This window comes from Pseudopipra pipra, chromosome 4, assembly GCF_036250125.1.
Source record: "Pseudopipra pipra isolate bDixPip1 chromosome 4, bDixPip1.hap1, whole genome shotgun sequence".
NCBI classification, from domain to species: domain Eukaryota; kingdom Metazoa; phylum Chordata; class Aves; order Passeriformes; family Pipridae; genus Pseudopipra; species Pseudopipra pipra.
The window spans coordinates 21,676,837-21,702,493 of NC_087552.1; the positions used below are offsets into that span (position 1 = coordinate 21,676,837).

Genomic DNA, 25,657 nt, shown 5'->3' on the forward strand with positions numbered 1-25,657 from the left:
CTAAATAAGCAAGTAGTCATTTAACCATTATCAGACCAATTTACTTTGTGCTTTTTGGTTTTTATATGATTTCACAGATCATTTTAATGTTTTTAAATGATGAACTGAAAACTTACTTTTAGGAGGTACATTCATTTAAAGTACCACTGTGTACCTCAGCTTTTCTAGAAAGCCTTTAGGCAAAACAGGATAACATATAGTTGGGAGAATGGGGAGATTGTGGTGCCGCCGTTATGCAATGTGTGTTCTTCAGTATTTCTAGCTTTGCTGTAGATAAATTTCCTTAGTATTTCAAATAACTGTATTTTGTTTTTGAAAGACTTAAGGGAGCACTGGAAATAATAGGTAAAGCCTTAGCAGCCACTGAAGAACTCATGTGAGTGCTAAGTGTATGATTGGATTTGGTACCCAAACCAACTTGCCCTTTGGCTACTATGAGGTGTTAGCTGGTGATAAATGTGGGCTTTGACAGTGCTGAAATAACCCCAGAAATAACTGTGGCATTCGGGGATAGTGCACTTGCAGGGCACTTGCCTGCCTTGGAGGAAAAGGCTTTGAACACACTGCCTGTTTTCCCTATTTTCCTGGTAAGTAGGAGAGCTTACTGCATTTTCCTGGCAGCCTTGCAACCTTGAAAACAAGAGATGCAGATACTGATGTTTTTGCTGCCCTAACACAAGTTAACCTCGGCTTGCCCTCTTGGCTACTTGTTGCAGTGACTGTGGCCTCTTACTAAAGTTGCAGGAACGAATTGTTCTTTGAGTGACAAACTTGGGGCATAGTAAGACAGATGGTTTCTGCAGAGCTACCCAGCACTGCATGTGGCCACAGCATAGCAGTGTCACAGCCATGGTATCTAAAGTGAAGAATAATCATAATTATTTCATCATTATTCTGGTTTTCCTTTAAAAAAGGGAGATGGGATCAGTGATGTAAAGATGGTTTTTCTGTTGCACTTTTTAGATATGCATATATATTCTTCACTTGTCTTAGCTAAAGGAAAATGGCATTTTACAAGACCTGAAAGAGCAAATTATCTTCAAGAACCAATGCCTAGTACTGTCTAAATGTCTGGTAAATCAGTTCCCAGCCTTGACTTCTAAGAGATGGTAGAAGTCAAATTGACTTCAAAGGAAGCCAAGCTCCACTCAAGTCTTATAAGTTGCAGGTGTTTGATCTTTTTTTTTTTTTTTTTAAGGCAATACTTGCAAACTAAATTTTACTGTAATTTAGTCACCCTTGACTACCCAGTCCAAATTATCAGAATGCTCTTTTACATTGGAAAGGAGGATGCAGTCTTGGATACAAATTTAGAGCAAAGCTCTGCTTCATGGTCTAGATTCAGAATGAGACAACATAGTTTAAAAATGGTACTTTTCAAATTTTATACACTAAAATTTCTCTTTACCTAGTCATCCTCTTCCTTTCTGTTATTAGTTTGTTTTTATGGGATTGATTTGTTGATTTTGGGGGGGGAGCGGGCGGATGTGCTGAGGGAGATTGTGGAAATAGGGGATCACGTTGGGAAGAGATTTGCCTACAGATCCTAACTGGTATGACTTGCTTGGTATTTGATTCATGGTTTGATTACATGCACAGTTGGTATTTCAGAGATGTGTGGTAATTGATGGCATAATGCACAAAAGATGAAGCACTCTATCTACTGGAAGAGTATACTGTGTATATTGATCGGGCATTTAATAAAGCTGCTTCCTGTCAGCTGTCAAAAAACTGACCCAGTGAGGACATGTTGAAGAATTGTGGAGAGAAGATAAGGAGGAAGTGGCAAGAACCAAACAGTACTGCACTCACTCTCCTTCATACCTGTTTGAAATGTACTTTACCTTCAAACAGTGACAGTATCAGCTAAGACATTGATGTAATTGAGCCTTCTTATTATTGTAAAGAAATTCATATTAATATATACTCCGTACATTGTCCTTTCCATCAAATTTAATTTTTGACAAGTATGAGCATGCCTGTCTTAGGCTGATACTTTTTTTCCTGTCTTCTTTCTTTCTCTCTCTTTTTTCTCTTTTTGGTTCATTGTGTTCACTGATGGGTGGATTACTCACAGAATGTTCTCCACTATAATTTATGTTTATCTGAAAGTAGGAACTGCAGTTCTTCAGTAATAACAAACTCTTCTATTTCGTTTCACTGCCTTCATTTTCTTCATGTCCTGTCATTTTTTTCATTTGCTGCTGCTGTTAATCTGACATCCTTTGCTCCAAAAAAAATGTGTTTTATTTACAGGGCACAGCATTTGGAAGTGCTCCTGTACCTTCTCGCAGGCAATTATGTGAGTCTCTTAAATTCCGCTCTGTGTTGTAAAGATGACTATGTGTTCATGTGCTGTAGCATGGCATGCCAATATAGAGTTAATGCCCTGAGGTCAATATTCAACCACTGGTGTTGTATATTGCCTGTAATGTGTTTGTAGCTAACAGCTTCTATTGACCCCTTCTTTATTTCTTTGTTGTGTTTTGTTCAACACATCATAAAATGGGGCTGCGCTGTGCACTATAGAGTTGCAAGAAGAGAAGAAAATACCATGATGACTCAAAGTCTGGAGGGGAATAAGAATAATATTATCAGATTATGTGTGCAGCATAGTAATGAGAAGCATTATTAAAACTAAACAGACCCTTTTTCCTATTCTTCAAATTAGTCTCTCCATTGCGCAGACAAAAATAAAAAAATCTGGTCCTCAAAAAATGAAGAAATCAAACAACGTGGTGTAAGGCAGATGCTACTGAGATCAGCTATATTCCTTATAAGACTTTCCTTCTAATTAATTTGAAGAACAAGTCCATCTGCTGAGTTTAGGAGGAAAGGGAACTTTTAGAAAGGGATCTCATTCATCTTGTTTCCTTAAATCCATTGGAATTATTGATAATAAATAAAATTTCTCTTAAATTAAAATAAATTCCCCCTGCTGTCTACAAAAACCTGAGAAATCACAAAGTGTGCTATATATTTAAAAAAAAGAGAAAGGCTTGCATTCTAATTCAAGATGATCTCTCTGCTGCATTAATAGTGTTCGCGTGTGAGTGTGTATATTGAATAGATTCTCAGAATACCATCAGACTTTGAGATGAGGACTTTCTTACATTCCTTGAGTTATTTCTATCTTTCTCCTCCTACCTTGAGTTAATGTCCATACTAAAGACATTGGTGTCTTCCATATGCACATAATAAGCTACAGCCATGCACTGCATTATTATAATTACTGTGCACTGCATCACACTGCTGAATGTCAAATAGGTTCATTACAATATAACATTACAGGCTTATTCATAAAATACAGTGCAGTTTGAACGATGCTTCATTGTTGGCAGTCTTGAAACATGTTGCTTGCATAAATTCACTGGTGCTGCTCTTGTGTATTCCTAGGAAAACATATGGCATTTGTCTATGAGTGTGGGTCTTGCAAAAGTAACAAAAAATATGATCTGTATATGACTGTCCTTTCTTTTGTGCAATTATCTAAGATGTTCCTATTCTACTGGGTATATCTAAAGGAAGTAAAAAATATCAAGATGTAACACTCTTCATGAAATATAATTGTACTCCTGTTACAGTTATTTAAGGTATGGTGGAAAGAATTAATATTCTCATTGAGTCCTTCAGAAAAACAGTGCTGGAGTTATTTTTATCCAATATGTATGTCACTTAGCAGTCTGCTAAAATGAAAATTCAAATTTCTGCCTGACTTACTCTCACTTAAATTAATCCTGCTACTGATTTTTATGATTAACAACATCACTGAAGACTTTGGAAACACACTGAAACAATAACATGCTTTAACATGCTCAGTACTATATAATCAGCACTGTGCATCGTTGACAGCTTCCTTTCTTAAATGGAGCCCCTGTTTGAGGTGAATGATTAAGTATCATGTGATGAAGTGTCTGGGATTTGAACATAAAGTGTGGGAAGGGAAGAAAATGTTTTATCTGGCAAAGACAGGTTAAAAATTTGGGTAACAAAATGGAATTGCAGAACTCTGAAGTAGGCAGAGGAATGGATAATGGTTGGGTTAAATATGTGGATGAGTAGGCTGGAAGAAGTGGTCAGAATCTCCGTGCTTAGTTGATGAAAAGACAGTAAAAGTAACATCGCTGAAATGGTGAGATGTGAGAAGTAAGTTTAAAACAGCATTTATAGAATATGTCAGTGGCTTTACTGTGAAACAAATGGAAGCAAAAAACCCATGTAAATAAGGGAATCCATAACATCCAGGGGAATTATTTCATCCAGCTTTTTTCTGCTTTTTTGTGTTCTGGGAGGCAAAGATTTTATGGAACTATGAATATTTTGTGGTAAAGTTCTAACAGGAAGGTGGAATTATAGCTTGAACATCCTAAGATTGTCTTCTAGTCATTGGTGATCTTTGTTTTTTCCTGGTCCTTACAAAGCATTGAATGCTATTCTTGATCACGTACAAAAATGAATGGGAAAAGAGGTTGTCTGGGAATCCAGAGCAGCAATGCTACTGGATGAGTGCTGTGTCCTATCACGTAGAAGCTGAAAGGTAGCAAAAATGTTTTTTTTCCAGATGGTATGACCCGTGATCCTACAGTAACTCTACTGCAATGGAAGAGGCAAGATTAATTTGATCTCAGTTCATGCGAGATGTTTTAGACTACAGGGGACTTGTGGGTGCTTCACCTCCAGAGTGAGCAGGGTTGGCTCAGTGGTGGTGTTGCAAGTCACCAGGAAGTCACAGACCTCTGGGCATCCAAAGCTGTCCTAAACATTGAGTGGCATCTGTGCTAATTCTGTGTTACCACATTTCCTCTTGTAGTCTGGGGTCCAGAGAAGCTGCTGGGGAAATGTGGCAAAGTAGTGAGTGGTCGAGACTTAAGATGATGTTTATATAACATTTTAAAGTAAAAAAACCTCTACTCAAAGGGCATTTTAACTCTGGCTATAAACTATGAGACTCCTTATGAGTATAAGGGTAGCTAATAAATTCCAATACGGGAGTTAAGGCTCCTTTCCACAAGATAGAAACTTGCTTTCTGAAATTGAATAGGTTGCAACTTTGTTTCTGTTTTACAATAAAGACACCAACAGAAGTGGAAGAAAAGGACCATACAATCCAAACTGATCAAAAGATATGAGATAATCTGTAATTAGCAAGAAAATAAGATGCAAAGGCACAGGATGGGGAGTCCAAAGTGAATACAGGAGTGTAATGATAGCTGTATGACACAGCTTTGGGTCATTGGAATACTGCTGACCTAAAGGCAAAACACAGATTTACAAAATACAGTTATGACCTAATAAAATTTTGTATCAAAATAAAATGCAGCTGCAGATTTTTTGGCAGAATTGTGATATAGTCACCCTAGAGTGAAAAAGGCTTTCATATTTTCTTCTGTCACTTGTCTCTTACATAGAGTAGAAGCACAAATACACCAATGAAATACATAAAGAAAACACCACAATGCCAAAACCACACATGTTCATTGCAAGATTTCCTTCAAACTGCACTTTTGTCCTGCAAAAGTTCATGTTGGAGTCAGGGTTTTAGGTTTATATCCTGTGTTAAAACATAGTGGATCGTGCACCAGAAGGCAAAGCTTTTACTTTTTTATACCTGTGGTATTTTTTATAAAGACTTTATTCCAAACATTTTCCTTATTTAGCCTGAAATGTCCTCAAACTGCAAGTAATTGCCAAATGAAGGTGACAGTGGGTAGTACTTTTTAAGAAAATTTATTCTCATTTACATGTAATTTGGAAATGAAAAATACTTACCTGTTTTGATTAGCACTATTTAGAAGAAGAAATCAATGGGCAGAAATAGCATAGAAAGAACCATGCTACAATAGACATTCTTGAAACAGAGAAGGATCACAACAAAAATAATACGGTTATGTGGTACCTGACAATCAACTTTACAGACAGAAAAAAATGGATCAATGGACACTTGGAATAGCCATATTATATCCAGAGAATTTCATACCATCTAATGATAAGAAGAGTGCCAGAATTGAATGCAGCTAACCTAACCTTCTAGGCATGGAATTTCATACAATGAAGAATTTAAAATAAAATTACCTAACATCAAAATTAAAGGAAGTAGAGTCTTAGCTGGTTGATAAATGGCACTTTAATGTTGCAATCTCACAAACAAAGTTTAATTACTTGGGGCAAATATAAATACTTCATAGTTTTAAATTCAGCTGTAGTGATTTTAATTACAGCAGAAAATACGTAGAATGGAAATTACAAGAGTTAAATTTCTAATGTAGATAGTTCACATGATGAAACATCTTAAATACTTGCCCACCATCAAGATATTTCAAAGCACTGGATGGCTTCTTTGGTCAACCAGAAGGAGAAAACAAGGAAATAAGATAAAATGCTGAGAAGTATTTTATTGATTTGTGGTACATTGTGGAGGAAGAAACCTTTTTGAATTGAATAGTTTTCTGATAAAGAGAAAAACCTAAGGTAGTAATGGTAAATGCATAGGTTATGAACGAAAATATTTACGATGTTTTATTTCAGAATTTTAATGAAAATCACATAAATGAATAGGCTAGCACACTAGTAAAAACATATTCTCTTATGAAAAAGTACTGGCAGTCACTTTCTTGTAGAGTTGATCAAAATATATGTAGACAAGATGTAAGTAGTAGTTTGGTTAAAACAGTGCCTTAAAAATGCTTATTAAAAATACCTGCGCATTTGTGAAGTCATACCATACCAGGTATTTTCTCCAAAGGTTTATCTATCAGAATTCTCTTCTATGTATGATGAAAATTGTAAGCATAGGAAATAAATCAGTGTATTTTAAGCTTTATAAGGAAATTTCACCCTCACAGGAGGGTGCAAAATTCTCCCCCCAACTGTAAGCCAGATGAGAATTCTCCAGACTGGACATCTGACTAAGAAAATTCCTGATATCTTAATTTCACACAGTCACCAATTAACTGGGCATCTCTAAGCTGTGCAGATTGGAAAGCCCCAAGCTTCATGCAAATCTGAGCTATCAAAGGCTGTGCCTCTCTTAATCAGGGAATCATTTAGGTTGGAAAAGATCCTTAAGATCAAGTCCAACCATTAAGCTAACACTGCCCAGTCCACCACTAAACCATGTCGCTAAGTACCACATCTTCATGTCTTTTCAATACCTGCAGGGATAGTGACTCCACCACTTTCCTGGGCAGCCTGTTCCAATGCTTGACCGTGATTTCAGTGAAGATACTTTTCCTAATATCTAATCTAAACTTCCCCTGGAGCAACTTGATGCCATTTCCTCTCAATCCTATCAATGTTACTTGAGAGAAGAGGCTGACCCCCACCTCACTACAACGTCCTTTCAGGTAATTGTAGAGAGTGATGAGGCCCCCTTGAGCCTTCTTTCCTCCAGGCGAAACAATCCCAGCTCCCTCAGCCACTCCTCATAAGACTTGTGCTCCAGACCCTTCACCAGCTTTGTTGCTCTTTTGTATAGTAGTAGGTATATATAGTATAACAGAAGCTGATCCAGAGAATAAAAGTGATTGAGGTTGATGTGGTGGAGGAAAAGTTGTCTAAAAATTATAATTGTGCAGCAATGAATCTGAGTAACTCAGTGTCTTAACTCAGTAGGACTGTGCACAAGTAAGATTTTTGTGAATTCAGGAACCTTACTAACTGCAAGCTAATCCTGGATAGATTCTCTTTTCAAGATTTTGACTGAAGTTATGATTTTGGAAGAGGTAAATTATGACTTCTTTTATTACCAGTTTTCTTACGGGAGGTGCTTCAATGTTTATAAGATATGTAGAGAAGTGAGGGGAAAAACAAAACCTCTTAATTACTGTAAAAGAAGTATGTTCTTAATTCTGTAAAGTTTAGATTTATGCAAGTATGATGTCCATACGTTCAATTACTGTCTAGGTAGAGCATAGAAATGTGTCTGGGTAACTGTAAAAAATTTCCAGTCAGTCTTTAATGGAAGTAATTTACTTTCAAAAAATTAGCAAATAATTTATTAGAAATAATTTTAATTCTGTTTATTAGAAATAAATTATATAAATATTAATAATCCTTAGAATCTATTGTTTTACATTTTTGGCTCATAAATCTTCATTGTACTATTTCTCAAAATGGTCTTATCTGACAATCACCTGCTAAATTTAATTTAAAAATTCATTACAAAATTATCCATTTAACTGAATATTCTTTTTATCGCATTTTTAAACTCAGTAAGATGTTCTTAGCGATTTAGGCTTATTGTAATGTTATCACAAGTTACAGTCCTGCTAACTCCAGTAGAGGTAAGATCATGCTCTGTTTTTGCAAAATGATAAAATATATATTCTGACAATTGTTTTGTTAATACATTATTATTTTTAAGTCATTCATTTGTGGGAGAGAATTCTAATTCCTTTAACAGCAGTTTCTGCTTTCATTTCTGTTTCTATGGAAACAAACATTAGCACAATGAAAGTTTTTAAAAAGTGATTATTTGAAAACATTGGAGACTGGAGATTTCATTTAGTGAATTTGGAATCCACTCATAAAAGCCATAGAACTTAGATATAAAACAAAAATAAAAAGTTTTTATGTGATATCTTAACATGTGGGTTTTATTTGTCTTTGTTTCTTCATTCCACGATTGTAAAGAAGGATTTTTCCTGCTTTTATAAAACTCCCCAAGAGGAGTACTGTATGGAAGGATGTGGCTCTGTACCTAAGAACATTGAGGAATTTATAGAAATGAATTTTGTTATTCATCAGTTTGTGCTTGAAGAGTGAGAGTAGGACTGCTATGTACAGTGGTGGATTAAAAATCAGTTTTGTTTGCACATCACACCTGAATAGGGGAGAAGAAAATAAATATGTTATTGCTATCTTATCATGGCATTGGGTATCTTGCTTGTCTTATCATTGAGCATGGAAAAAAAGCTATGATCATAATTTGATTAAAAACCAGATATTGTTTCCTGTTAAAATGCAATAGCCCTTCAAAAACTTAGTCTTTCATCATTGAAATAAATGTCCATCAGGGTGAGATTCACTAAATTCAGACATAATCAGTTCTTCCTGTCCTGCTTTGCATTCATGGACTGACTTGATTACATCTTAATCAAAGGAAAATAGAGCACAGAAGCCATGAACTTGAAGAATTGCTTATTGTGTTTGTTGTTTTCTGCTGCCATTATAGTGTGTAAAAATGAAGTACATGGTTTTACACTTATTTTGAGACTTAAAAGATACATATATTTTAAAGTAATTTCTGTATGAAATCCTTTAATATTCAGGGGGGGTTTAAGCTTTTTTTCCCCATGAAAATAAGCAGAAATGGCAGTGACGGGTCATAAATTACTGCTTGGCAGGTAAAAGATGGGCATTAGGAAGAACTCAAGGAGGCTGTCACAGCTGTGGAAGACATTGCTCAGGTTATAAAATCTCCATCCTCAAATGTTTTCAAGACTTGACCAGTCAGAGGCATGACTGAGCTCACCTGGAGTTGGTGGTAGTTCCAAGCAGGAGGCAGGGCAGGATGACCTCCAGAGGCCCATTCCAGCCAGTGCTTCTCTGAGTCTGTAATTTGGGAAGCACTGCTGTGAATAGAAAGAAGGGAAAAAACATACAGTCTTTGAAGCTACATCTTTCTTTTGAGTTTATTTTCTGTTTGCAAATTCATGTGCAGTTAATCTAAGAAATTTAAGCTACTAAACTGAGTAATTTATCTTTTTAAGTGGTTTTGTTTTCAAGTTTTTCAAATGAGATTGACTTTTCAAAGTGATGGTACTTTTTTTTAATTCTAAAAATAAGGTTAACGCGGTAAATAATTCTTCAATTTAAGTAATATTTCATTTTAGGCCTTACAAAATATTTTTGATTGATCTGATCATTTTAATTCAGGCATAAAACTGAAGAGTCCCTTATTCACCTAACTCTATTATGAGTAATGAAATTGAATCTCTGATAGATCTCCTTTAGGAGTAAACTCAGAGATTCATTTATTCTGAATAAATTACCTCTCAAACTAATCCTATTTCCGATTAGTCAGTTATCTAAAATCTGACAGCAATTTTTTTTAAAGAACTATTTTTGAATTGTAATGAATTGTCAGTATGGGCATATGTTGGCTTATGCTTTGTCAGTGGAGTAATTTCCCTCATTCAGTACTTCTCTTTTGTCTGCTTAAATATTACTGCTGTTCCTGGACAAGTTTTTTCCACACCAAAAAAATCCTTCTCTTTCTCCAGATGACCATCTACTGTCTTATAATAATTACAATAGTAGCGATGCATACTTTAAGATTGCCTGTTGTTAAATTTTGCTGTGAAAAACTTTTCCTACTAGCAGCTTAGCTGTTCGGTTGTTATAAATATTCTGTTGATCACATAGTTGTCAGATGTTTATATAAGGAAAGCATCAGGAAAATTAAGAAAAACATCTGCAAAAAATTGATGCCTTATCTCATTAATGAGAATAGTAGAGTAGTAGAATACATAGCAATTCGAAATAAAGCCTCCAGTGAAAGAAACTGTGGTAGAGAAAGGATGCAACAGAATGAATGTCAACAGTGAACATTTCTACTCAGAAAATGTAAAAGTTGCGGCTTAAAGACTCTTACTCAGGACATTTGAGTGTCAGAGGCTTAGTGGCTTCACATACCAGTCTTTTCACTGATGTTGGAACAGACTTGAGTGAAGCAGTCTCAGGCAGAATTTACCCATGTTTTTCTGATTTAGAGTATGTGCAGTCATGAAAAAAATGTTACTCCATGATGTGAGGTATTACAAAATCATTTCATGATGACTTACAGTCTAGACAGTTATATTTTAGTTACCTTGGGTGACACTTGGCATTTACAATTATGGAGATTGTATTCGCTTTTTGATTAATTATTGTAATAGATAGTGCTTTTCTCTTGTATGTAGTTAAATTAAAAACTATTGTACTCATTGTTTTGGTCAGTAGTTCCATCCTAAGAGTGTTAATGAAATTTGGGACTGCTGAAGTAGGTTATTTAAATTACTAAAACGCTTAATAGGCAAGTCCATGTTAAAAAGTTTTCAAGCCGTTTCCATTAGCGTATATTAAACGGAGCGGAGAAATTCTGTGAGGCTCTGCTTATTGCCATACTGCTATTTGTTGCATGTATGGCTAGAGATATCATGAATATGTTTTGCTTTGGCAGAATTACAGTATATAGGCTGAATAATGAACGATGCCATTTGTTGTCCTTCTGATACAGCTGTTAAACCATTTAACAGTTTTCTATATCCATTGGATGGATTAAAAAATGCTGCTATTAATCAACATGGCATGACTTTTTTTCCCAGATTTCCCGCCTAAGACTTTGCAAGTGTGATTATTGCAATCACTTTTGCGTTTTATCAACAGTGGAAAAAGCAAACTGATAGACATTTTGCTGCAGATGGCTGAAGAGAGTTAAATGTTGGAATAAAAATATTCAGCATTTATCTATGCCACATAAGCTTGTGAATGCACCCTTTGCTGTTCACTCCCTCACAGTCTGTACCTTTCTAGAGAGAAGCTAGACAAATGATCTACTCTGTTTTTTTTCCCATAAACACCATGGATTTTATATGCTTCATAGACCACTAATTAGAATTACTTGTTTTTAATGTGATGAAGCAAGACGTTGCTAATGCTTGAATTATTTATGAGAATTTATCAAGTTCACCCATAGGAACTATAAATACAACTAATGTGGTATGGTTTGCTAAAAATGACCATTTGGCATTGTGCAATTTTAAGTAGCAGTGTATATAATACTTTATATATCAACTCAGTTTATTCAAGCTCATTCCTCCTTCAGTTATTTTTCTAAGAAGATTTTCCTCCTTTTCATCCATTCGTTTCTAACATCCACTGCTTTGCTTTTATAGAAAACTCAATTCATTATTGTCATTTGGTCATACTGCTGAAGTTCAAACACACAGGAAGGGAATGAGAGGCTTTTATGTGCTTTGTTACAGTCATCTATTGTTGGGTAATAAATATCTGCTGAATGTTTTCTGGAAGCTATTTCAAGCATTTATTATAAGGAAATACAGTAAATGCAGTACAGAAAACCTTGTTAAGCTTTTCTATAAAGCAACCATAATTTTTATGTCCCTTCTCTTCAAAATGCTAATAATCGCCTTAGTTTGGTTGTTAAAATAGCACATTATATAAGTTTGCTGCTTCTAGAATTTTATTTTAAAAATATTTCATATTGTTGACATTTGCCTGTATATCTGATCTTTGGAGGTTTAAAAGACCAAAGAAAAGAGATGCAAAAATGAACATAGTAAAAATGAACTCTACCATAGGTAATAAAGCTATACCAAGATTTTATTACTCAAGATTGCATGTTTTGGCAGTGAAAAATCTTATCCTCTGTACTAATGGTATGTCTGAAGAAACCCACTGGTAATTCCCAGGTGGAAAGAACTGTTCAGTTCAGGGGTCTGTCTCTACCACAGTCTCCTGCCAGCTCCATGGGAATGAATCTAGACCTGAAATGGAGAACGGGAAAGTAGGAATGCTCCGTGACTTGTTTCCCTCTCCTTCGCTACAAAAGGATGCAGTATTCCATGTTCTTACAGTTAAAATCTGTAAGAAGAGTTAACAAAGACCATTATTTGTTATGATAGTGAGTATATGCATAAAGTTGGCCTTATGCTAGCATTTAATATTTTACTCATCAGATTATCATCATTACCCCTAGGCTGCTTATATTTAGTTTCTATGAGTAGGCTTGGATATTGAAATTTAGGGATCAGGCACTTAAGCTAACTGAAGCATGACTCCAAACAAGAAAAATGCCATCATCCATGCAAAGAGAGGTGTTTGAAAGACAAACATAGGCAAGAGTATAAAGATGTGGTTCACCAGCTTGATGCAGACAATCCAGAAGTGTGAATTCATGTCTTTTTGTATTCCTTCCAGGAACTCTTGAGTGACGATCAGCTTACACTAATCATGGGTTTATCTACAGAACAATCCTCAGTGTTTCAGTGTCATCATGTGTCCCTGCCTGCTTCTGGGTTGTCCTTTCAACACAACCAGTTCTAGCTGACTGTGTTGTATCTCCTATAACATTAAAATAGTTCCTGATGTGAAAAACCTTATTATTCTATTTAATTTATTCCTAATGTTTTTTCAAAAAAAAAAATAATCTGTGGAGGTTGAGAAAAGAGCCACTATTACTGGGGGATCAGCTTGGTCTCTAATTGTCACTGGCTAGTGTTTTGTAAGCCTCACTTGCTTGCAGTTTGTGTCTGCATTCCCACTCTGAGCTACTGCTTTTGTAGATAAAAACTTGACAGAGATTTCAGTCTGTATGATTTTTCTCAATGGTGCTTTGAGAAGGCTTTTGAAGTTTGAATTCATTTGGGTTTTAGCTATCTTGGCCATGTACAGTGTATCTGCTAGCATCAGTTTTGCCTACTCACTTCTACCTAAGTGAACTATAAACAGTATAATATATACTCAGTCTTCATTAGAAAGGGTTAAGAAGTCTTCCTGTGAAGAACACACAGGTTGAGGCCAAACAGGATTTTTTTTTTTTTTTTTTTTTTTTTTGGCTTTTCTGCTAGCAGCCAAAGCCAGCCTTGGAAAGGAGAAGAGTTCCCGGGCGATGAACATCTCCTGTCATGTCACACTGTTTGGTAGCCCTCAACTATGGCATGTATGGTGGTGTAGTAGGAGAAAGCTTGGCTAAAGATTTCTCTTGGTCTATTGATGTTCCTTGGCTGGGAAGTTTCAAAGAATGAAATTTAAGTGGACTATACAAAAACTAGACTGCTGTCACCTAACTATAAGCACCTGTAGTTCGTTTTTCAGCAGCAGTGATTGTTCATAAGTTGAAAATTTTATCTAATCTTAAAAAGCAGTCTAAGAGTCACTTATATTAGCAAAATAAGCAGAGTTAATTAAAATAAAGCAACTGCTACTTTAGGCTGGGAGCAAATGGCTGTCTTTTAGCATAACATGAAAGACAGTGTATAAAACCCTCCTTTCTTCTTTTTGTCTTCTTTTGTCTCATGTGGCACAAGTTAATGATGTAGATGTGATGACTGGATGCTAGCAATAGCAGTCATGTGTTTATTTTTTTTTCTACTGGCACCCCTTGCCTCGACCTCTCAAACATCTTATGAGAATACAACACAGAGACCTGGGAGGAGGGATGCTCACCTGGAGTGCTGTGTGCCCCACTTCTCACCATCTACATGCAAGATTTTTCTTTTTTTTTGATTAATGTGCCTTTCAGCCAGGCAGACAGTTGTACGTGCCTAACATCACGGGTGTGAATAGAACAAAATGAGACTGTTCTTATATACAACTAAATGTGCCTGTGTTCTTGGAGCAGGGGTGGGGGTGCTTCCATCCCATGACTGATTTCATATTCTCTTGCCTCAGCACTAACCACACAGCAAGGGGATAAGGGTATTTAGGAGGCTTTCCTGTGACAGTGAAGGAGTTTTATTAATTTATAAAATGCTTATAAAAGCTTGAAAGATCTCACATCCAGTTGTCAAACTTGCCAGCAAGTTGCACATCCAAATGATCTGTTAGAAGCAATGTAACTGTTGCTTTACTGAAAGCTTTAATGATACAATAATTTCAGTTAGCTGTCCAGGTCAAGTATAAGCATCAGTCTCAAGATTTGAAAAATTATTTCTCTGCTCATCTTTGTGAAGTGTGTGATCTGTTTTTGGATGCAAACATAATTTCTTTTATTATTTATTGAGTATGATATTAAACATGTTTATGGTTCTATAAGTATTTCAGATATTTTCAAAGGAGCTGTCAAATATAGCCAGAGACTGAAATGGTAATCACATCTGGACATTTTACAGTTCATTTTTTACTTCAGTGCTAAAATTTAAATGCAATTTGTGCAATAAGTCATATGGAATAAAACAATAACACGAAAAGTACCCTGCAGTATTAATTTGTCTGAGAAGGAAAACTACAGAGTCTGAGTACATCTGTGTGCCAAATGTATGTTTCGTTGCCGTAAGCACAGGATGCCTCACTACAGATTCAGCATTCGCATTTACATGGAACTATAAAGTACAAAAAGAACTACTGCAGGAAGTTGGTTGTTTCCTAATGGACTTACAATGACATGGAACACAGATTCCCTAAAAATACCTAGCTAATTACAGGATTAGGTGCTATATTGTTGTATTTTTTCCAAGTATACTGTTTAAGCAGTTGCCCTGCTTCTGAATTAGATGGAAAATCAAGAAGGACAAATATGGAGTAATTCTTCATATTACTTATTTTATAACTAACTATTTGAAGACTGATTTGGGATTTTTTTCCCTTTGAAAACAACAGGCAGAAGGCAATTTAAATACTGTAATTTATCTTTGATGGATGATGTATTTAAAGCAGCTGAAAGCACATAATTTGAGCATGTAGCAATTAACATTCTGATCCCACTGAGGGAGTGTCATGTGCTGACCCTCACCATCTAAATGTGTCTCTTAGCAGGTATGAGGTTGGTTTAATTCTAGTTTCAGCTGCAAAGGAAAAACGTTGCACTTTCCTGTGCTGATTTGAAATGCCAAGGAAATCTACAAAACTGTTTCTAGCCCATCCAGATCAAGGTGGTCAAGTCTTTTGCTGCAAAGAAAATCTACAAGGCTTTGAGAAGGCATAAAAGGAGTCATGACTCAGTGACACGTGAAGCCTTATTCTTAGTCTAAATAATATGAACTGAGTATTATCTAAACCATGATTTGTATAAATACTTGTCATTTCTGATGATGTGGAGTCCCACCCCAGGCACCCTGTGTTTTCCCTATTCTGTTTTTATTAATACTTGTTGGAGAGGAGCAATGGCAGCAGAGGGACTCTGCAGTGCTTGATGGATTTCCTTGATGGCAGTACAGCTGTAGTACAAGTGTGTGGTGCAAAACAACCATTCGGCTCCCCTGAAATCTGGATCAAAATGTCAAGAACTGCAAAAGGCAGTTTTGTATTCTTTGTTTTCCATGGGGACATACACAAATATTTTATGTGTGTTGTGTTTTGTAACATTTACTGAACAACATGGTCCTGCTTTGCTGCTTCACAGAGGTCTCCTAGTGAGAGATAAGCTATGGACATAGTGTGCTGCTGATGGCAAGACACCAACCTGCTTTCTTGAAAAAAGAAAGTCCAGAAGTGGTTAAACATAATCAGTATGAAGCTGTTGGCTTGGATTTTAGGCAGTAGCTCAACCTTGGTTATGAATTAGTAAGTATTAGTTTGAGAGTGCACACTTATAAAGAAATGGTATAAAATTATGTTCCATCTGCAAATAGTCCATAGACTTTTGTCCATCTTTTTTTCCTAAAAGGGCTGATTTAGATAATAATGAGCTTTATAGACTAATGGCTTGATACTTTAGACGTGTTAATTTCTAAATGTCTGTGTTTGATTTCTGATTTCAGACATTTTCCTATTATACATATATGGGAAAAAAAGACTCTTCATATTACAAAATACCCCTCTGTCTTTATTTGCAATTAAGGGGACATACTGAAATCTATTGAGAGCGTTACCTAGCAAATGACTGAATTGCTTTGATATAGGAAACTACAGACAGAATGAATATTGAAGTTACAAAGGGTTCTTCCCTCGTAAGTGTGATCATCTTTCTAGTACCATCTTTCTAATAAAATTTTCAAGTTCCTTTTGTTTGTACTACCTCAGTAAGACATGCCAACATTATGTTGTCATCCCTAAAACTCAGCACTTGTGATAGAGTTTACATGAAATTGCACTGCCTTATAGTGTTTATATTAGTGCTGAAATTAATTTCATCTATTTCAGCCGTTCAAGTTAATCTCTGAGTGAAGTAAAATTAGGAAAATTATAAACAAAAGAATACTTAAAACTAAGTGATGGGGTTTGTATATGAATGATATAGTAGTAAATAATTTTAGTTTAGTTATGGCTTTCTTTTCATTCACCCTATATTTCTCTGGCTGGACTTCAAGTGAACAACCAATCCTTTCCAAAAGGGCACTGATGGATATCTGGAGCCATTTTAAAGCTATTATTGAAGAAAATATGTTTACTTTGACATCTATGGGCCAAAGCATGTTTTAATAATTGCATTTAAAAGTAACTTACTGCCATACTATCATGTGATTGTAGTTTTCTCTTGGCTTCTAGGTAACCCATCAAGGTTGTGTAATAAAGACTCTTTTAAACATTTTTTCTCTATTGTGATATTGGAATACAAGATAGATTCAGTGTCTGGGAATCAGTGTATGGATTGTGAGGTCTGATTGTCCAGAATATGTCCACAAAATAAAATACAAGTAGAAATCAATTCTTAGAATGATCCAAAATTTAGTTTTGGGTTGGGTATTCCCCTAAAAGTAATTGGAAGTGGCTAAAGAAATTTATATAGCTCATAGGGTTGTGTTGTGTTACTGCAATGATCAGTGGTTCGTACTAAAATTAGTACCTGTTGGTCACTTATTGACTACTGTCCCTTCAAGTAGCTGTGCTGTATGGTGCCTGTGTGAGCTGTGGAGGGGCTTCTTGTTTCTTCTGTTTCTTCTTCTTTTGATTTCCCCTTGAAATCCCCAGACATGTTCAGCATCTCTAAAAAGTGCATCTGCTGTATCAGAACACGTTTTGCAATAGCACTCATTTTTGAAATTATATCAACATGAATGTGTAGCTTATTATAAAATAAATATCAACAAAAATATATACTGCATTTAGAAACACAGTACAAGACTAATTTTACTCTGAAAAGGCTTTCTGAATATATGGAAGCACTATTATCATAGCAGCTGAAGTAACTTGAAATGGCTGACTATTGCTTATGGTATTTCTTAATGTGGTACTAGACCTTTTCATTTAGGTTCATAATACATGTTTATGCAAGCCCTCAAAATAGTTCTGTTTGGAGTAAAACATCTATTTTGTCGTAATATATTCGCTTGAAATAGAATTAGAGAAATCTAGGGAAAAAAACCTACACCTTAAAAAAAAGTTTCAACTAAGTAGGTTATTTTAAGTAGTTCAGTCTGAACAGAAAATGAAGACATATTGGGTCAATGACCTCATAAGATGAAAAGGAAGGAAGGAAAAAATCAGAATGCAAAATATTGTCTGGGTAGTTTGACCACTTATTTCCCCTCTGTCACCCCACTAGCCTTACCAAATGCTTTCAAAATGACACCTAATTGCTGTTTTTATTCCCTTTCTGGTACAACTTGACATTAATGTATTTGAAAATATAGCACATAATCTGCTAACTATTCAGAATCTGTAGTGAAAATAAAAAAAATCAGGTTGACAGAATTTAACAGTTTCTACACTTTGAAAAAGTGTAGAAATGCAAATATATTTTGTGGAGGAAATAAATTTCTATGTTCTTTTCATTGTCTGCATTTTCTCCTAGGTCACATGATTTTAATAAACAGGCTGAATAATTTTAGTAAGCATTGAGTAGATACATGATAAATTTAAACAATGATAAATGCTATAGGGAGAGTTAATATCTGTTTCTTCTTGTCATTACCATGAGAACTTCTATGAATTCAATGGTATTTCTTTCAGAAGAGTGAATAGTATCAGAAAAGAGCAGTCAATACCAATGCTGCATCAAAAAAACCAGAGCCTCAAAGTCTTGACCAGCTGATCCATTACTCGAAATGAATTACCATTCTACATTTCAAAGACTAAAATGACAGGTGAATCCATGGTGCCATGGTGTTACCCTTCTTGCAGGACTCTGGACAAAACAGGTGCAGGCTCTTTTAGCATTATGTATTCATCTTGATTTAAACTGAACATTGGTTCTCTTCTTTCAGTTAAGGAGAAAAAGAAGTTAAGAGGCAAAATTCCCATCAGTCCAGATCTGCTTGGCTGTGCTTTTGACTCCACAGCTTACTTGTCTTGCAAGGTCAAGTGTCAAATCTTCTGCTGCATGGAAGCAGCTGGTGAGGTTATAAAGCAGGGCATCTGACCATTTTCCTCAAAAAACAAAATATTCCCTGTTTAACTTCATGCTGTAGTCAACTAGCTACCTCACTACATTTACCAAGAATTATGCAAATTTGAGTCCTACTAAAATAGCTTAAGATGTTTGTCTAAAGCTTATACAGTCAATGCTAAAGTTAAACATAGAGATGGAGGTCTTGCAAGTATAAAGGCAGGCTTCAAGATCACCTTTTATTCTCCAAAGAAAAATTCCCAGGAGATCTTTTTTTTCATGTGAATGGTGGCGAGTCTTCCATTTAAGATCTTTTTTGTGCCGAATTTAAAAAGAGGCCCTCTTCAAACTTGGACAAATATTGGATTATTTCACCTTACCACAGGCTTTTATCCTTCTCGATCACCAGCCATCGCTAAGGAAACAGTGCAGGTCCTGTTAGGTAAACAGCATAGTGCACGATCAGTCCACTGAAGTAAAACACAAAATACATCATGTATTGCACTCCCAGTTTTACACTCCCAGTTGAAATCAGTGGTAAGAATGTAAATCTATAAAACCAGACAGAGTTGTTACAATCCTATTTCCAACACATATTTTGCAAAGGCTTCAGGGCTATTCACATTACAAAATATTGCATGCTGGTTTCACCTTGAGATCCTGATGTCAAAAGTATTAAATGCTTATTTGTGCTTTAGGCAAACACTAACAGCTTTTTCCCAGACTTAGCTTAAATTCTCCTTATTTTTTTTGTCAGGTAGCCTTGGAGATTTTAATTTTGCTTTAAATTTTCTCTCTTCATTGTAAATTCAAGTGTATACAGGTATAAATTTCTCAATGGGAAAATTTAAGTGTTCATGTTTTCCTGGACACTGAAATGCTGGTCCACTGTTATCAATTATTTTAGCATTTGGTCCATTGACATTGATGATTTTAGCTTTACCAGCAGTTTAAATTTTTTTTTGGTCTGTTATAATTTTTCCTTGATTGTTTGCATCTATGAGAGTAATTTCTAAATGCTTGACATTTATAAATATATGTTTCATAGGTTTGAAGTCACCTTCTTAAGATTAGCTGTGATTCATAATAGTGTGGTTATACATTATCTTCTTGTAATTTGGGATGGCTTATGATTTTAGTTGTTATGATGTACAGGATTGCTATTAATACACATTTTATGTAATGATGGCATGGGGCAAGGACTGTTCTGTACCCTGCTCAGTGAATTGCTAAATTGAAGGAGAGATACAAGTATTCCTGTCCTTGTGGTTTAGCTGAAGAGCTGCACGAAATTTTACACAAAGTAAGGTTGTAATTCCTTTGACATATGAACAGTAACACATTTTAAATAATGTGACTGATATACAATTATATTTGAGGCTTAGCAGCTTCAAAATACATTATTAAGTTGTGCCCAGCCCTAGGTCAGGCCAAAAAGTGTGACTACATTTGTATGACTTTTCTGGAAAGCCTGTTGATATGAGAAATAACTTTGGTACTTTCCCACTCCCATATAAGTCATTGAGTATAACTGGATGCCGTTAAGCATGCATTAACCTGTGGTCTTTTAACAGGATGAAAAGGGAGAAAAAAGATGAAAGACCATCTTTCATATCCTTGGTGCAGATCTGTCTGAGATACCAGCCCTCATACAGTGTACATGTTAGCAGTAGTCATGCCACATTGTGTAAAACAAAATCTTACACTGAGAGTTCCAATTAAACTAATTTTATAAAGTTGACTTAAGACTTTGGTGGATGAAATATTTCTATTTGTCAGTGAAGCTTAAATAATTGACCTGAGGACTTGGTGTTTTTAGAGTTTACTTCCTGCCCTAAGTCATGTTGTTATCTCTGAGTGTAAGGCAAATCCAACAAAATCACGGTTTGTCTGCTGAGTCACTTCCCAACTTCCATGTATCTTCCTCTTTCAATACTTTTAAACACCAGTATTCTCAAATTTAAGTGTGCACTGTTTTCCCCTACTCCCCAAAAAACCCAAGAAATTGAGTAGAAACACATTTATTCAAACATAGCAGACCTCTTAAACACAGTATATATTTTGGCCATTCATTTATTTTCTTCAGTTTGCTTTGGGTTTTGTTTTGGTTTTTTTCTTTGTAGTTTTGTTTTTGTTTATTTTCTTTATTTGTGGTTTAAACCAGAACCTTCTCAAGGTGTGAGTTCAGCTCCTATGACAGACTATAAAATATCTGGGCTATACTGCTGTGTTTAATCCATAAGGTTTTCAGCTCCATTTCATTATAATAAATAGCCAAATCTGTCATAGCATTCCCTTTAAGTGAAGCACACATGAGGTAGTGTCTCTCAGGAGGTAATGCTGGAGTAATTTGCTTATTTAAAAAGATACTGTTTGCATTCTTTCTCATAAGAGCTATAATACCAGAAGAATACAGGATATAAGGGGGGGGGAAATTTTGATGTAGTGTACTTTATTGTTTTTTTTAAAGCTGCCTTCTAGCCAATATCTCTGTTTTATATTTAGAAAACCTCAGTATTTGTAGAACATCATTAAATGTGATATATGAACTTTAATACAAGAAAATAACAGGTTCTGATACAATATAGTCATTATGTGATATTCAGATAGCATTGCTTAAGTGCTCAAAGGCTTCAAAGTAAATGCCAATCATTTGATCCTGCAGTGAACTTACTTGATAAACTGCTGTGTTTGTCATCTGTGGAAAGCAATACTGATTGCTGGCACTATTGATTTCAATGCTGGAAAACAGAAAGATGATCTCTCAGGGGAGCTTGCCCTTTTAAATAGCAACCTGAGCATTAAAATTACACCTTTATTTAATATTAGTTTTTGAAGGGATACTTCAAAAGAGAAGTGGCATTTATTCCCTGTTAGAATCAAGCTACTGTGTCACAGGTGGTATTATATTCAACAACAGTTTTATAAATCTATGGAAAGGCTTCACAGACACAGCAAATTTCAAATCAAAACCAACAGCTACAGGTTTTAGACATGCATCCATCCATGTATGTGAGTGGAGAACTAACTGATACTTCTGAGGCAGAGGGGATGTAGTAGCAAAACAGTGCAATAAGATGTTTAGTGTTTAAGGAAAAAAAGAGACAAGAAAATAATATACTCTTCATTCGCTATGAAGACAAGAAAGAAATAATTACTTTGTAATTGTGTATTAATATATATAGTTGAGATTCTTCTATAAAAAGGGTAAAGAGGAATATCTAGGAAGTATTTACTCCAGTAATTGATGAAAAGGGTCAAAAATTTGTGCAGGTATTACTTTACACACAGGCAACACTCAGGAAGTAACTATTCCTGAGGCATATTGGTTCTCACGGAAGATGCTTTTCATGGTGAGCTTAGTCGGGATAGTGAAATGCTTGAATTATAGAAAATATGACCCTGGGGAGATTTCTTTAAATCTTAAAAACCTTAAAAATCTTTCTTTAAGTCTCTGGTGCTAGGTGTAACTGTTCAATGACTTTTGGTATAAGTGCTACAGTAGGATAGTAAGTGACATGCAGGGTGTACAATCACTAATAGTGCATTACAGTAAATTTCTCTGTGTTATTCAGGTAGTTCTTAAAAAACGTGACCTGTTTCCCTATAGGTGAAGGTAGCACTTCCAAGACCAGAAGTACTCAATATTGTGTGTTTATTTTTATAAAGGTACATAATTTGCATTTCTTTAATTGTGATGTAGGGTGGCAAAAACATAAATGACACCTGAAGCTTAATATATTTTTCACCACCTCCTAATGTTAGTTTGTAAAGCTAAAGCTTGAATGTGGATACTTTCATTCCCATTTTGTAGTGGCTTTTATCAGTGCTCAGTCAGTGAATGCAGCAAAGTGCTGCTTAATTGGAAAAGGTGCTATGTTCTAGGCTGATCATAGTAATGTGATTTATACTTCTCTCCTTTCACAGAGGAATTCCTGTGAAGGATTAAGCATCTCTACTGAGTTGTTAAGCCTACAGAGTTCAGGATATTTCTTACCCCTCAGTATTAATCCAATTAGTCTATCCGTAGCAGAGATAGACAACTGAATAGCTGTATCCTGTGTGCCCTGCTCCTGCTGTGCTTTAGGATGCAGTTCTGCAGCTTCATGTGTAGACAGTATGTGTGTGTATAAAGCATCCCTAATATTTGTTTCCTTTGTTTCATGGTTTTCCTAACCCAATTAACAAAATTTGTCATCTTAGAGACCAGAAATTGAGGAAAAATTATTCCCAGACAGTCTATAACCTCATAATTTGATTGCATCTTGTGAATAAAGCAAATCACATGTGAAAGGGATTAGGTGCTGTGGGAACCAGTGACTGAGTCAGCTTTGAGCAGTTTCACATGTCCAGGAATAATACAACTCATGAACGTGTTCAATTGCAAATTAAAGTGTTCAATCATAGTGATAGGCACCCTCATATGTACAGTGCCAGACACTGCCTGTGGAATACCAAGAACATGAAAGAGGAAGAGAGGAGGACTTAAATGGCATAGTCAGGGCCAGGGGTGAGCTGTTTCACTTTGCACCTTTGTGCCTTGGAGGACTGTGTCTGACTAACAAAGAATGAGTCCAATTATAAAGCGATGATAATTTTTTATTTCCTAACTTTCAGCATGTTGTGGCATTTTGGATGAAGCTTTTATATACATTTTAGCAAATTTACTATAGGTGGTGGTAGTGTTAAGAGATGAAAAAAGTTTCAGTACAAAAAGGAAACACAGAATTTGGGGATGAGTTACTGTATAAAATAAACAATAAGAAACAAACTTCTCAGCTGCCTTTTAAGTTACTTTAAACTGTAGTACCTTATCAAGCAAAAGAAAGGTGATGCTGCAGCATTTTTATAAAAATTAGAAGCTTCTTGAATTTTTAATTTACTTGGAGAGAGCTAAAACCAGGTGTCTCAGAGATAGTACAAGGAAGCAGAGAAGTTTACTTTTTCGGGAGTCAATCCTGAGACACAAAACATAGAAAAGGCTGGGAAGTTAAGCTGATGGACTACATGATGCCAGGAGAGGTATGTGAGCTAGCTTCTGCTCCCCACAACACACAGTGGTCTCAGGGATGGAAATAGAGCCTGTGCTTGTGTCTCCTGACACGAGATGGTTTCCTGGGGTGCTGCAACTCTGCTTCCTCTGGAGAGATTAGGAATGCTCCGATTTCTTTTACCTCATGGTCATCAAATACTTTCTTCCTTCTGTTTGTTTTTTTCTCCACAAATGGAGCAATGTGTCTGGGGTCATCTGGTATGTTTACAACTAGAATAAACTTCACTTCTGAATACAGTGGTTTAGCTCTTGATAGTTGTACAGTTTGGAGATTTTGCCTTCTGTTATTTGTTCTGGGATTAATTAATCCCTAGAAATAGTTCTATGGGTTTTGGTCCAACTCTCCATAAATCCATTAATTTATTTGTTTAAAATAAGAGCATGGGCTTGGGCATAACAAACCTTAATGTATTGACAGTATCTTCCCATTAAAAAAAAAAAGGCATTGTCAGCTCCCTAACGAAATTGTGAATAGGAATATTTTCTAATAGGTATGTATTTCAATTTTGCAAACGGAATATTCACACCATGGAACAGTAGCACAAGCCATGCAGACAGGTTTCCCATACAGAATCATATTTACTGGAGTCTAAATACCAAATCTAGAAAATGCTTCAGAGTCCAGCTGTGACTGGTGGTTGATGTACAGGTGCTGTGAAGCCTTGCAGAAATACTAACAGCATGGCTTTTTGCCTGGAAGTTGAGAACTTTCTATGTAAAGATTCAATTTCAAAACCATATAATGACTTCATCGTAAATGCAGAAAGTAATGTGATAAAGTAATGGTTATATTTACAAACCAATAATTTTCAGTGACAGCATTTCTTTGATTTGTTAAAAAATCCATTATTTTCAGGATAGGTATAATAAATTTCTTATAAAATATTGAAAATACTAATTAATTACTGTAATACATTACTATAAAACTTACCTGATTACATAGAAGTAGTTATTGTAATGAGTTTTGCATCTTGAAATATAAATAATCCTTCCATATAGGATGAAAAAAGCCCACAAAGATAACCTTTTTTGATGGCATAGCCTTAAAAGAGGATTATGAAGATATGATATATTCTTATACAAAGAAGTAAGGACTGCAAAAGCATTCTTTACAAGATATCTATATTTCTTCATGCCTTGACTGCTTTTTGTGAGGGATTTAATGACCTTTTTTATGTGGATCCCTGTAGTTTTATCACACTCTTTTTTTTTTTTATTCCTGCTTTTGTACAAATAGTCATAGGCTCTCTAATAACCATCAACTGAAAAAAAATCTAAGTTGCACCAACTATATCAAAGTTATGAAATAGCATTTTCTTTCCCTGCTTGCACAGCGTGCACATTAACTACAGCACATTGCACCTCCCTTAGAGGCAGATCACACCACTTAGTTCCTGGCTGTAGTCAGTAAATGTTTACACTGTAGATTGCAGATAATTGAACTTATAATTGATGTATCTTATTGTCATCATACTGCAATTCCACACCTGTCTTGAACAACACTGTAGGAGAGCATGAAGTAGACACTACTACACTTTATGTTACATTGACCAAATTCAAATAAACCCACTGCTGAAAAGTTTGACATATCTGTATTACCTCAGCCACACAATGAAGTGTGTTTTGGAAGTAAATGTCTGTTCAAAAGGGTTCCTTGTTTTCCTCCATCACTTTTA

General features: G+C 35.5%; 1 protein-coding gene across 3 annotated transcripts in view; it reads left to right on the forward strand.

Moving 5' to 3' along the window:
* Positions 1-25,657, forward strand: part of CCSER1 (coiled-coil serine rich protein 1) — a 656,129-nt gene that overhangs the window by 531,075 nt on the left and 99,397 nt on the right. Inside the window, exon 10 of one of the 3 annotated variants that reach the window (XM_064651916.1) lies at positions 2,257-2,302. The exons of the other annotated variants lie outside the window; for them this stretch is intronic. Within the exon in view, the coding sequence (XP_064507986.1) occupies positions 2,257-2,302 (46 nt within the window). The remainder of the gene's footprint in view (positions 1-2,256; positions 2,303-25,657) is intronic. 3 annotated transcript variants of the gene reach the window in all.